This window comes from Madurella fahalii, assembly GCF_045866475.1.
Source record: "Madurella fahalii IFM 68171 DNA, scaffold_2, whole genome shotgun sequence".
NCBI lineage: Eukaryota > Fungi > Ascomycota > Sordariomycetes > Sordariales > Madurella > Madurella fahalii.
The window spans coordinates 4598359-4612163 of NW_027263972.1; the positions used below are offsets into that span (position 1 = coordinate 4598359).

At 56.9% G+C, this 13805-nt stretch overlaps 5 protein-coding genes across 5 annotated transcripts; 3 read left to right on the plus strand and 2 right to left on the minus strand.

The window, feature by feature from the left end:
• Nucleotides 1–247: 247 nt before the first annotated feature.
• On the minus strand, nt 248–1738 carry MFIFM68171_04098 (uncharacterized protein; the record flags this gene model as incomplete). Its single annotated transcript, XM_071059518.1, has 1 exon — nt 248–1738. The coding sequence occupies one exon, from the start codon at nt 1736–1738 to the stop codon at nt 248–250; it is 1491 nt and encodes a 496-aa protein (XP_070915619.1).
• An 847-nt stretch (nt 1739–2585) lies between these two features.
• Nucleotides 2586–3689, plus strand: MFIFM68171_04099 (uncharacterized protein; the record flags this gene model as incomplete). Its single annotated transcript, XM_071059519.1, has 3 exons — nt 2586–2756; nt 2818–3538; nt 3595–3689. The coding sequence occupies 3 exons, from the start codon at nt 2586–2588 to the stop codon at nt 3687–3689; spliced, it is 987 nt and encodes a 328-aa protein (XP_070915620.1).
• A 138-nt stretch (nt 3690–3827) lies between these two features.
• On the minus strand, nt 3828–4919 carry MFIFM68171_04100 (Zinc-binding dehydrogenase; the record flags this gene model as incomplete). The annotated part of the gene is made up of 2 exons (XM_071059520.1): nt 3828–4813; nt 4895–4919. The coding sequence occupies 2 exons, from the start codon at nt 4917–4919 to the stop codon at nt 3828–3830; spliced, it is 1011 nt and encodes a 336-aa protein (XP_070915621.1).
• A 2226-nt stretch (nt 4920–7145) lies between these two features.
• MFIFM68171_04101 (Clock-controlled protein 6) lies at nt 7146–7653 on the plus strand (the record flags this gene model as incomplete). The annotated part of the gene is made up of 2 exons (XM_071059521.1): nt 7146–7393; nt 7464–7653. The coding sequence occupies 2 exons, from the start codon at nt 7146–7148 to the stop codon at nt 7651–7653; spliced, it is 438 nt and encodes a 145-aa protein (XP_070915622.1).
• Nucleotides 7654–9978: 2325 nt separating this feature from the next.
• MFIFM68171_04102 (Propionate-CoA ligase) lies at nt 9979–12364 on the plus strand (the record flags this gene model as incomplete). The annotated part of the gene is made up of 6 exons (XM_071059522.1): nt 9979–10354; nt 10413–10656; nt 10709–10967; nt 11015–11535; nt 11592–11806; nt 11886–12364. 6 exons carry the CDS (start codon nt 9979–9981, stop codon nt 12362–12364), a joined length of 2094 nt encoding a protein of 697 aa, XP_070915623.1.
• Nucleotides 12365–13805: the final 1441 nt, after the last annotated feature.

Below are 13805 nucleotides of genomic sequence, written 5' to 3' on the forward strand. Positions count from 1 at the left end.
TGATTCCTGTCTCAGTGTCCATCCATACCGATACCCAGACATGCTAATTAATGCGTCCAACGCCACGAACTCCAGCCCATGCAGCCAAACCAACACAAAGTATGTTTCCCGAGCCAAACCTTACTCCAACAATGTCCAATACGCAGTTTTAATCCAACCACCGGACAAATCCAGCCGTACTCCTACTGCAATACCACCATCCCGATCCTGAACACCCACCAAATCCATCACATCCATCTTCTCTCTTTTACCCTAACAACACCTTCACCCTCTCCTGAACCACCCCCTTGCTCGGCTGAAAAGCCGGCTGCACCACAACATTCTCCCTCTCGCCGACCTTGACGATCCGCAGCCACTGCGGTGCCACCTCGGCGGCTAGCAGGCGCACGCAGGCGGCGCCGTCCTCGCGCGAGATGGGCGTCCGCGACGAGTCCTTGAGCCGCACCATCAGCGCCGCCATGGTGAACGACATCCTCGCGGGCGCCTGCCCGCTGGCCTTGCAGAGCATCCCGATCACGGCCGCCACGTCCTCTGCGCGCTGGAGCGACGCGCGCCGCTGGAGCTCGGCTGCGCTCGGGCCCTGCTGGCTGGCCTGAGTTTGTTCCTTGAGCCGGATGCGCTCGAGGAGGGAGAGCTTGGTGGAAGAGCCCTCTGGGTTGAGCGCGGGGGCGAGGACGGCGGCCTTGACGGTTTCTTTTTCTTTTTCTTCGTGTTGATGTTGTTGTGGTTTCTTGAGGGCGATGCTGGATTTGAGCTCGTCAAAGGTACGCTGTTGGTTCTTGAGGGAGAGGTTGCTCTTGACGAGCGAAGGGCAAGGCTTGATGGCGGCTTTGGGGAGGGTTGCGATGAAGAGAGTTGTGTTGGTCGGCTCACGGCGGCTGAGCCACAGGGTGCGCAAGTTGGATTCGAAATCCATGTTGAGCTTGTGCTCGCGTAGGGGTCCCGGTTCCGCACTGGAGTGCAACTCAACGCAGATCTTGTTGCGGCCATAGTCGGAGAGGAAGAAGGGAGATGAGAGCTGCAAGGTGGTGTCGCTGCTCTTGATTGGGGTCCAGCTTAGGACGCCGACCATGCGCTGGATGTCGTCCAATGTCACCTGCCTCTTACCCCAGGCACGGGTGACGCTCGGGTAGAGGGTGCGCAGGTCGATGGGTGAGTTGGCGCCGTTGTGCGCGTATTGCATGGTGAGAGTCTTGAGGAAGGCCACGTGAAGGTCGAGGAGATCGAGGAGGTCCTGCGGGAGATCGAAATCATTTTGGGGAGAGCGCCTGTCGACTGTGGTCTTGGTTCGTTTGTTGCGGACTGGAGATTGTAGGTTCAGGCGTTCCAGCAGGGCCTCGGCCTGGGTGGTCTCGTCTGCTTGGAATTGGCGCTTCCGGTTGGATGGAGGAGTGGGAGCTGCGCAGCTCGGTGTTGGAGGGACGTTCTCGGGTTCGGCGAATGTGACAGTCTTCTTCTTTCTTGATACAGGAGTGGCAGGCTCATCCCGCTGTGGTTGGGGCTCACGACGGAGCTTCTTGGGAGTGGACGCGGAGTCGTCGTCGACCCTCCTCTTCCGTGAAGTGAGGACGATCTCGATGGAGGAGGTACGCCCTGTAGCCTTCCCAACTGATTCTCTCCCAACGGCCGGAGTTTTTGAGACTTTGTTGCTGAAGTTGCCAATGCTCGAGGCAGGCGGGTTGGTGGAGGCTAATTTGCCGCGGGGAGTCCGCGTCTTGCGAGAAATTACACCAGGCATCGTGCTTGCTCTTTTACAACAGGATGATGGGTGGCGGGAAGTAGCAATGGGCGAGCCGACAATCCACGAAGAGCAATTATACAGAAGATGTGGGAAGTATCGAGTGCCAATGGACGAAGGTGCGAGTGGGCGCTAAAAAGGAGGAAGAGCGGGTTGAAGCAAGGGGGATGATCTTCCCTGGTCGCGACGCGTTGACGCGTTAAGTGGGCGCGACGCGAACCCGCGTTTGCAGTGAAACGAGATTACCCCAGGCTCCACAACACGCGATGAACCGTCGACAACATCCAATCAAAACAATCATTATCCCCCTTTCGCTCTGGCAAGGGGAAACCGGCAGAGCCGCATCCATCATCGAGTCGACAGCGTCATGGCGGATTCATCGCATTCTCGAAAATGCCTACAATCCCCAGGCACTCGGACACCCTGCAACTTCGGCACACCCCATCTGCACCCAAGCTCATCGTGACAAAGCGCAAGTCATGACAACGTCAATACCCTGGCTAACCTGGGAGAAAACAATTACCAACCTACCAGAATGTGGTCTTATAAGCATGGCCAAAGAACAGCTGCATCAATCCGAGATCCTTGGATGCGATCCGATTCAGGGACTGTAACCCTAACCCTGTCCCTCTGTTTTCAATGGTGGGGTACGTCAACGGAGGGGCTCATTCATCTGACCTACGGCGCAGTTTGTCCTCCCTAGTTCCAACATCTTGGTTCCCCATCAACCTTCCTCTGCCCTCCTTTCCCAGCTGTGTGCTCGCTCAGTTACTCGATTTCTATTCAATGATTCCGGTTGCTTGACTCGATAGGACGCCATCATATTCTTGGGTAGAGCAACTCCACCATGGCCGACCCCGAAGTAGCTACCAGAGCTCCCGAGAGCGATGCTCAGGCCGATGCGCCCACCCCCAGCGAAATTCCCAAACCGCCCATGGGCGAGCATTGCACATCTGACAGACCTACTCCGGCGGGGCAGGCTTCAACAGGAGAGATCACGAAGCTGAACGAGGTCGATGTTCGTTGCCCTGTTTCCATATCCTTGTTGCCCCCTTCCTAACACGCCTGTGTAAATCCAGGTCTACATCTCCAAGCCCGCCGACTACCCGCACACCCCCTCCCGCCTTCTCTTACTCTTAACAGGCGGCACGGGTCTCCATAGCGTCAACAACCAGATCCAAGCAGACCGCTTCGCGAGCGAAGGCTACGTTGTCGTCATGCCCGACTTGTTCTCGGGGGACCCGGCGCCCAACAGCAGCACAGCCGCCGAGATAGCTGCCGAGTCCGGCGGCAGTACGTCGTTCCTCGACACGTTCAAGATCAAGGCCGCCGAGACGGCAAAGTCGTTCCTCATCGACATGTGGCTGGCGCGGCACACCGAGGAGAAGGTCCTCCCCATCCTGCACAAGGTCCTCGACGCCTGCCGGGACGAGTTCGCCGACGCCGTGTCGCACGGTGGAGGGGTGTACGCGGTGGGGTACTGCTTCGGGGCGAGGTACGTGCTCCTGCTGGCTGCGGAGCGGCCTGTGCAGGGCGCTGGCGGCGCCGCCTCGGGCAATGCGGATGGAGATGAGGAGGCGGCAAAACCCAAGACGACGGGGCCGCTTATCAAGGCTGGTGCGCTGGCGCATGCGACGTTGGTGTCCAAGGAGGACTTTGTTGGGTTGAAGGCGCCGGTTAGCGTGGTATCGGTGGAGAATGATCCGCTCTTCCCTGACGAGGTGAGGATGGCGGGAGAGGATTATATGAGTACTAACGGGGTCGAGCATGAGGTGCAGGTTTATCCTGGGGTACCACATGGTGAGTCCATGCGTATGATTTCTCATTGTGGAGGTTCGAGCTGACACGAGAGGCAGGATTCGCTGTTGTCGGGGAATATGAGGACGCAAACATCAAGATCGCACAAGCTACTGCGTTTGACCAGATGTTGAAATGGATCCAGGAGCATTGAGCGCTGGTTTGGGTCATCAATTTTGGGCGTTCAGGGTTCATTGGTCAGTCTAGCTCGTTCAGGGGTTTCTGCAGGCTACAGGTCTTAACAGTTGCTGGAATGCAATACCGTGTCTCTGGAGGGGCTCATCTTGCAATCTCACGACACCGTGCAGATGATCTTGCCCATCGTCTTGTTCTGCTCAAGGAGCTTGTGCGCCTCGGTGATTTTCTCCCACGGCAGCACAGTGTCAAGCAAGACCTTCAGTTCCCCGCTTTCAAACCTAGGCAGGTACTCCTCCAACTTATCCCTCAGCTTGCCCTGGTAATCCTCGTCGCGACTCCTGAGGGTGCTACCCTCAACGCGCACCCTCTTGTAGAGCAGTTTCCCAACGTCCACCCTGTCGGCGACAGCCCCACCCATCAAACCCAGCATACAGATGCGGCCATCGCGGGCCACCACGTCCAGGTTCTTCTGGAAGTAGCTCCCGCCAACAAAGTCGACTACGAGATCCACCCCCTTGCCGTCGGTCCTGTCCAGAATCTCGCGCACCCAGTCCTGCTCCTTGTAGTTGAACGCGGCCGTGGCGCCCAGCTCCTCGACGAAAGCGCACTTGTCTGCCGTCCCCGCCGTCGCGAAGATGGCGCCCGCCCCGGCCAGGCGCGACAGCTGGATGCCAGCGATGGACACGCCCGACGCCCCCGCGTGCCAGAGCACGCTCTTCCCCGGGGTGATCTGCAGGACGAAGTGCAGCGCCTGCGTGGCCGTGATCCACGTCTCGGGCACGCCCGCGACCTGCTCGAAGCCGAGGCGGTCCGGCTTGCGGAGCAGCATCTTGGACGAGACGGCGATGTACTCTGCGTAGGCGCCGCCGTAGGCGAGGCCGAAGACCGCGTCGCCCGGCTTGAGGCCGCCGTCCCGGTCGCCCCCGGGCCCCAGGGACTCGATGATCCCGCTGAACTCGACACCGAGCGTGCTGGGGGCTTGCGGAGGCACGGGGTAGTGGCCCTCCCGCTGGAGGAGGTCCATGCGGTTGAGGCCAAAGGCTTTGACCTTGACTAGGGCCTGGCCGGCAGCGGGCTGGGGTTTGGGAGTGGCATCGTTGATGAAGAGTGCGTCAGCGTTGCCTTTGCCGCCTTTGATGTCTGTGATGTGCGTTAGTTCAGGTGCTTTGGATGTATTTTCAGTGGGAGGCGAAGACGGGACGGTTTGAGCGGCTTAATTACCAATGGCCCTCATAACCTCTGCCATTTCCGCTACTTCTACAAAACAAGACAATCAGCTATTGACAAAACATAGAGGGGGCAACCCGAGTCGGAACAGAATCAATGAGGGTAGACTGTTTAGACAGCATGCGATCTGCAGAGCATAGCGGGGTGGTTTGTCAGCTACAAGATGGAACCGAGGCACCCGATGACGTTTTCGGCTCGGTGGACATTCCCCGCCAAAGCCTGGGACAACCGAGCCTGACCGGCCGGAATTCGGGATCTGAGAATTCGGGATCTGAGAGTATCAAAACTTCAAGTCGCCTGGGCAGTCAATCACGCTCTTGGGCAGTAGGAGATATATCGTTTCTCGAAGAGAATGGGTTGAGCTTTTGACAGATTAACCTCACTTGATCCTCGATTAAAAAAAGTGAGCTGAACTCAGGTGATAAGTTGAGTTCCCTTCTCTTCCAGCTACCTGAAACTCTTCCTGTCAACTCGGCAGTGAGATATAGGAGAGTAACAGATGGAGATTGAGAGAAAGATACAAACGGCGAGGTATCTCGAGTAAAACCAATAGCGCAACGTGAAGGCAAGATTGGAATACAAACTACTAGAAGGGTTATCGTTGTGGAGCGAGACTTCCGGTGCACGGAAGACTGCCAATATCTGAGAACTCAGTTCAAACACACGTCTACACCATGACCAGGTACGGTTCGCGTTTGCCGTCGACGCGCGTGGAGGACGTGGCTGCAGTAACATTAGCAATTGTGGAAATTACATGCGGTGATGCTGCAGGTCTGTGTCTGCTGACGCCGGCGGTTACCACCTAGCCCGTCAAATCCGGGGTTGAGACAACAGGCCGCCTTGGAAATCTCGAAAAGAAAAGGCCATGACGTCTTCCCAGGTCGGGTGCCCGATCTGTGGGTTCGGGTCGGACGGGGCCATGTGAGGAGAGGATCTGCTGGGTGGATCGACAGTCTGGCCGTGGGAGATCGGAGTCTCCTGAGATGAGGCATAGCTAATGTTCCACTAGCACTTTTAGTTGCCGGCCAATCGGCTGACCCATGCTGGCGATTGCTTGACGGGAGATACCCAAGTTTTCCAGAACCAGATAGGGCCATCGATGCCTGAAGGGATGATTTAGTAAGCGATGGGACGGCATCATTTCGAGATGAAAAGAGACAGATACGAGAGAACCCGGTGAGTTAGTTCCCTCCGGCCGTATCCCATTTGTCAAATGACAAAAAAGGTTTCATTTGTTATTTATTATTATTCTTTTAGTATTCTACATTCTTGGCCCAATCTTGGGCCAACACTTGGGGACCAACTCTTTGTGATGGCGCTGGACGTTCTGGGCCATCAAGGCGATTGCCCCGTATGCAGGTACAGCCACTAAACCTGGACAGCGCCATCTCATTTCCCCCGATTTGACGGCACCATCTGCAGGTACCGTTGGTACCCCTGGCAGCCCGTGCCGCCCCTGCACACACACGTCCCACCCGATGCAATTCGTTCAAGCACCGCTATCAGCAAACGGGATAAGGTACAAAAACGGACAGTGTTTGTTCTGCGCCGATGTCCCATGCTGCCTGCACAATGGTGTCCTCCGACAATTTCAGAGTTGGTGAGCTGAGCTGAGCGGATTGAGAACCGATGAAATAGCTTGACCGAGGACGACGAATCTGAGGACTCGGATTGTGTATGGTGGGTGCCATCCACTCTGCTCAAATCCGCTGTAACCCCGGGCAGCCGGGCTGGGCCCCAGGAAATTATCCTGCTTTTGGGCGCCTGCCAACCCATCTCCGAACAGACCGCTCCCAGGCAATCGAGCGCTCTCCGTTGGCCGCCAGCGCTGTCACGCCGACCCACACACCCCCTTTCATCCGCCCCTGTTCTGCAAAGTGATTTGGCCATTTTCGGATGGACGCATCACAGCAACCGGTGCGTGCAAAATTGGCTCGCGAGCAACATGGGTCAGCATCCAGGGTTGTCCATCTAGGATGGGGTGACCATCCGCCGTTGCGCCGCCGTTAATTAGACGCGCCGCTATTATATAACAAGACTTTCGCTCACGCAGCCAGACTCGTCTTCCCTTCCTTTTCTCTCCTCACCCATACGCTCTCTAACCAAACAACCCTGACTTTTTAGTCAATTTCACTCGTTTTCAACGAAACTCTCGAGCCCTCGCGCCTCGCAAAACCTCGCGACACTTCCCAACGACCAGACTCTCTCGAGTAGACAAATTACACACCCGAACAAATCAGTCAAGATGAAGTTCTCCGCTGTCGTCCTTGCCCTCGCTGCCGGCGCTTCGGCCTTCCAGAACGTGACCTACACCACTGAGGTTGTCACTGCCATCACCACCTTCTGCCCCCAGCCCACCGAGGTCGAGTATGGCGGCCACACCTACACCGTCACCGAGGCTACCACCCTGACCATCACCAACTGCGATGGCGGCTGCACCATCAAGCGGCCCATCACCACCATCTCGTCGGTCGTCTGCAGCAACGACAACTGGTTCGTCCCCCCCTGTGAAATCCCCGCGGCCATGACACACGAGCCACGAAAACTAACCCGAGATAAATAGCAACCCTCCGGCCTACCACAACAGCACTGCCACCTCGGTCCCGGCCAACCCCACCAAGCCCCCCGTTGGCACCATCACCAACCCTGCACCTACCAGGAGCCCCCTGCCGACGGCCGGTGCTGGCCGCACCGCTGCCCTCTCGGGTGGCGCCCTCGCCGGTGTCCTCGGTCTCGCGGCTTTCGTCCTCTAAATTCATTCCTCACCATGGTGCTGCTCGCTTCCGCGCCCGCTTGAGACGTGTACCTATGCTGGCGGGCGCGGACTCGTAATTTTTAATCACTTATCATGAGGGATGGACGGACGAGCGTGGGGGTAGAACGGGGTAATCCGAGGAGGGGAAGAGTGTTGGGGGGGGGGAGGGGGGGGGGAGGAGAATGGACGGATAGAGGAGGATGGCATCCGGGGATGTACGGATGAAGTAGTTGGAATCCTCGCGCCGTGGGGACGGGATTCTGTACGTTTGATCTTCGGGGATTTCGTGGGGAGCTTCCCAATTCTCGTGCTCGAGGTTGTCCATTCTCACGACTGGGCGGATCTGTGCGGGTCTTGTCTCTACATGCATACCCTCGGGGTTCTCTCGATTGGAAAGTGTTCCTTGACAAATATTAAACGCTTTCAACCCTTGCCCATTGATGTCTCGCGTTGTGGCTGTCATGCTCTGCTTGTGCCCGGCTTGCCAGTGGGAAAAGTTTACGATGTGTAGTGGCTATCCCACTCTCTGATCCAACATAGAGCTAACTGTCCATTGTCTTGCTTCGAGGCCAATTCTGTCAGGCTGCTTATCTTGGTCAGATTTCCCTTCCAACTCACCTTTTGCTAGGTTTGGTCACTGATAACCCGGCGGTGAAGCAGACCGAGAGGTGGAGCCCCCTGATATGGTTCCACAGAAATACGGCATGTGTTTATCGACATTTCGATTCGCAGGTCAAGGAGACCCGGTTATTGACTGATCATCATAACACCGCCGTTTAATACGTCGATTTAATCGCCGGCGTCCCGGGTAGGATCGAGAAACCCCTTTCAGGCTATCTCGGCAGCGGCTGGTTTGATCTCTGGAGCGGTTGGTTTGGGACTCCATCACACAATAGCAGCCAGCTGCAAGCCTACCTTCTTGACTAACTCTAACTGAATTGTTGGCTGAGTGAGAACCAGCCGAAGACTTCATCTCGGCCAAACCAAAAGAGAAAATATTGGCAACCGTGCCTGCCGCCCATCTCGTCTGCAACGTTTCACTCCGAGGCGGGACAGGGAATGCTACACGCAGCAATAGAGCGCCCCATCAGTACCAGCACACGCCGCGTCCGCGTTGGCGCCAATTTTCCGCCGTGGGTCGAAAACCTTCCCGACGTCGCTAGCACAGCCGGCATGACCACAGCGCGAGAGAGGGGAAGGAAACGAAAAAAGAAGAAATAATAATAATAAAACAATAGAAAGACACAAGTTCCATTCACTGCCTGTTCAACAAATGACCCAAAAAGACGCAACGGGAAGTGGGACTAATGCAGATACAATACAGACCAAGGCCCGATTGGTAGTCACGTCGTGCAGTCATCGAACGTTATCTTTCAATGCTTTCCGGGCCCACACCTGGCTGGTTGGATGGTCGAGAGGGCAAGCGAGATTTGGTGATCACGACCCCGGTCCGCTATCCATCGGATGGAAGGTCTGGACCATGAGAAGCTCTGGTCGACGCGATCGCGTCCGGAAGAGAACACAGGGGGAGTGCAGCAAAATCATCGTGGAGTTGTGGTACCCGACAGCACCGGATCCGGAGGGTTCACCCGAGCTCAACCCCCGCCCCGGACTCTTGCACAGGGACATGGTCAGTTTGGCTGCTGCGAGAGCATTGATGATAGCTACGTAGTAGTGTACTGTAGCAGTACCGCCGTTCCAACTAATGCCAACTAGTACACAGTAGATGGACCGTTACCGGCCACCAGAGTGGTCCAGTGCACCTTAGCTTCAGCGAGCAGTTGGCAACATTTAATCCCAGCAGAAACTCAATCCAACCTCGGCCTTGCTTGTACCACAGTTATCGTCGCCCCGCGCCGAGAGAATGCGGAGGAGCCGAGCTCCTGCATCTTTGCGTGGGAAAGAAGCACGAAGCCGTTCGCCGTGATATTCCATCTCTCCGTTTCTGCTCTCAAAAACCCCCGGCTGAGTGACGCGGCGAGGGCTTCGGTACGAAAGCCACAGGCGGCCAATCGGTCCTCGTCTCGCCCGCCGATCCCCCGGTCCCCAACCCGAAAATGTCGGGGTAACGGAATGCGGGGACACGCGACTTCAACGACACGGCCGAGGATACGTCGGTATCCTGAGCATTGGTCGGCCGAGGAATCACAACCAATTCGAGACATAAGAGACTGGACCATCAAACCGGCTAGTTAACCGATCAATTGATTTCGACTGCTACTGAGCATCACATTGTCAGCATTGTTTATGATACCTCTCGTTAAATTTTGCTTGGAGCGGTGAAAGCATCTCCCGAGACTCCCGAGACCTCTGAAATACAACTATGGACCACCCGCAGGACGAGGTCCAGCACCACTCTCTCACGGATCCGGAGAGCTTCTGGGGACACCAAGCGGAGCATTTGCATTGGCACAAGAAGCCATCGGCCGTCCTCGCCCGGACAACAAAAAAGCTCAAGACTGGCGACTCGCACGACCACTGGGTGTGGTTCCCCGACGGCGAGATCTCAACGTGTTACAACTGTGTAGATCGCCATGTACTCGCCGGCCGCGGCGACGCCCCTGCCATCCTCTACGACAGCCCTGTCACCAACACCAAGCAGCGCATCACGTACAAGCAGCTGCTTGACGAGGTCGAGGTCTTTGCGGCCGCCCTGCGCCAGGAGGGCGTCAAAAAGGGAGATGTCGTGCTCGTCTACAGTAAGGCTGTTCAAGTATTCTAGAGTATCGTGCAAGGCAGATGCTGATGCCACGCCAGTGCCCATGATCCCTGCCGCTCTGATCGGCATCCTCGCCATCAACCGTCTGGGTGCCATCCATGCTGTTGTCTTTGGAGGCTTCGCCGCCGGTGCTCTGGCCCAGCGGATCGAGGCGTCGCGACCCGTCGCCATTCTGACCGCATCGTGCGGCATTGAGGGCAATAAGGCGCCGGTCAGCTACCGCGGCTTCGTCGAGGAGGCGATCCGCATCTCGCCTTGGAAGCCGCCTAGGACCATCATCTGGCAAGTATTCCCATCTTTGGTATCCCTACCGCAAACGGCTAACATGGAACAGGCAGCGGGACGAGCTACCATGGAGGCCTACCCTCAAGCAAGAGGGCCAGAGGAAATGGCAACACCTAGCCCGGAGTGTCCGGGCCCGCGGCTTCAGGGCTGAGTGCGTGCCCGTCAAGTCGACCGATCCCATCTACATCATCTACACCAGTGGCACAACCGGTTTGCCGAAGGGTGTGCTGAGGGAGTCTGGTGGCCACGCGGTTGGACTGCACATGTCAATCTCGTATCTCTTTGGCATCCACGGACCAGGGGATGTGGTAAGACGGGTCCCCACCCATTACCTTTGCCGCTTTTACTAACATAGAACGAGATGGGCTGCTTTAGCGACATCGGCTGGGTTGTTTCGCACAGCTACACGCTCTACGGGCCGCTCCTCACAGGCGCAGCTACCGTCCTCTACGAGGGCAAGCCCGTCGGCACCCCGGACGCCTCCGCGTTCTGGCGCCTCGTTGATGAATACAAGATCAACACCATGTTCACCGCGCCAACGGCGTTACGAGCGATTCGCAAGGATGACCCGGACAACTCCCACATCACCCGCATCGGAGAGCGTGCCGGGTTGAGGAGTCTCAGGGCCTTGTTCCTCGCCGGCGAGCGGTCAGAACCGGCCATCATCACCATGTATCAGGACCTCCTTAAGAAGTACGGAGCAAAGAACGCCCACGTCGTCGATAACTGGTGGTCTTCCGAGTCTGGCTCGCCTATCTCGGGCATTGCCATGGCACCGCATGCCGGCAAGGATCGAAAGACGGAGATCAGGGACCATCCGCCCCTGCCTATCAAGCCCGGCAGTGCCGGAAAGGCGATGCCAGGTTTCGATGTGAGGTATGTCTTTCCCAACACCCTATCGCGGCGACACTGAGCGCTAACTCTTGACCCAGGGCTGTCGACGACCAGGGCAACGAGGTTCCCCGCGGCAAGATGGGCAACATCGTCCTTGCACTCCCGCTTGCGCCGACGGCCTTCCGCACGCTCTGGGAGGACGAAGAGCGGTTCTACAAAGGCTACCTGAAGCGGTTCGGAGGCAAATGGATCGACACGGGCGACGCCGGGTGGATCGACGAGAACGGCTACATCCACATCATGGCACGGTCAGGTACGTCGCGTTGTCCCCCTTTCACCGCGGGCAGATCTACCAGACGCTAACGCAAGAGGAAAACCCTCCCTTCCCGCAGACGACATCATCAACGTCGCCGCCCACCGCCTCAGCACCGGCACCCTCGAACAAGCCATCACCTCCCACCCCCTCGTGACCGAAGCCAGCGTAGTCGGCATCCCGGACGCCCTCAAGGGCCACCTCCCCTTCGCCTTCGTCAGCACCTCCTCCCCCGTCCCCGACGAGCAGCTCTTCGCCGAGATCCAGAAGCTCGTCCGGACCCAGGTCGGCGCCATCGCCAGCCTCGGCGGCATGATCCAGGGCAAGGGGATGATCCCCAAGACGCGGTCGGGCAAGACGCTGCGCAGGGTTCTCAGAGAGCTGGTGGAGAACGCGGTGCACGGTGAGTTTGACAAGCCGGTTGCCGTGCCGTCGACGGTGGAGGATGCTGGGGTGGTCGAGGTGGCGAGGCAGAAAGTGAGGGAGTATTTTGTTGCTGGCGGGAAGGCGGCAAGGCATCGGGCTGTGGAGGGCAGGGAGGGGAAGGCGAAGCTTTGATGGCAGAAGAAGGGGGAGAAGGGCGGGGGTTGCCTTGTTTCTTGTTTCTGTATATGCGGGTGATGTGTTGCTGTTGCGCTTGAGATGGGCTGCCTGTTGGTTGTTGTAAGTACTACCCGTGTCGTATCGTGACGAGCGTGATTTCTATCTTTGGTGAGGTGGAACGACGAGGAGTAATCAGAGGTAGAAAGACGATGTAAACGAGGATGGTGGTTCCGGCTAACATGGTCCGGCTCCTCGCGACAGTGAATGCTCTTGAATCATCTTGATGTACTACAAGTTGTATTGTATTGTGGGAACAACAGCGCATATATCATGCCTAGCGATGTATTTCAACCTTTTTCTATCTAACCGCTAGGCCCACGACCTCGATAACTACGCTAGCATTGTGCTTGATTGAGAAGGGCAAAACAGGCAGAGGTGATAGAGCAAGGTTGGAGTAAGGTACGGCAATATGAAGGCTTGCCAATGGCAGTGGCTCGGTTTAGTGGGTAAGCCGTGATTGCTCGGGCCTTGCCCTCTCAGTTCATATTAAGTAACATCGGTTTGATAAGGATGCAAGGAAATCGAGGTGGTCACCTTGAAACCCCCCGGGGCTTCTCGCAAACCAAAGATCACCAGCATGCCCGAGCTTAGGAACGCTGATCACGGCACTCTGATTACGACAACCCTCACTGTTAGGGGATCCAGCGCTGCCTGAGCGCTACTCAGTATGTCCCAAATTGTGTCATGACCCTTCCCTCTAGCGTCAGGAAAGCTTGATCACAGGGACACCATTCACTTGGTATTGTGTCCACCCCGCTTTTCGCCTTCTAATTGATATCCGTTTCTCTCACCACATTTACATCCTATTCTGAATGGCTACATAAAACCTACGTAATCGGACACCTACCGGTGAACAGCACAGTATACGCATTCGTTCGGTACTGCCAAACACGTTTTTGTGTTTCCATTATCTACTACGACTTCTCTTCCATGATACCGAACCTCCCGATGGCTACAACCCGCTATGCAAGGCGCCTGGCTAGAGGCCAGCGGCCTGTTTTGTGTTCGTCTGCCTCGTGTTTCAACATCCATTCCCACAGCGCTCCATCCCAAAGCGGTTATCTTGGTTGACTGATTCGCTTTCCCGCCATAGGACGGAGAATAGCACTGCCATTTGTGCTGTCTCCTCTTGCTGTTGCTGTGATGGGGCTGGTTCATTCGTATGGAAGAGGGATGATGACTTGGCCAGGCGATGTCCACAAGTCTACATTGCCGGATCACACAATCTACGTGAATGCCGGGTCACTGGGTGGTACGGTGGGTATGTCGTCCGTCCCAGTGGTCCTGTTTGGCTCTGCATGCTTCCGGGCGGCGACACTTCTGGCGGCTGGCGTGGTCCCGGTGGAAGGTCTAGAATAGAATGTGCGTGTTGGAGGCACAATGCTGTACATGGCGG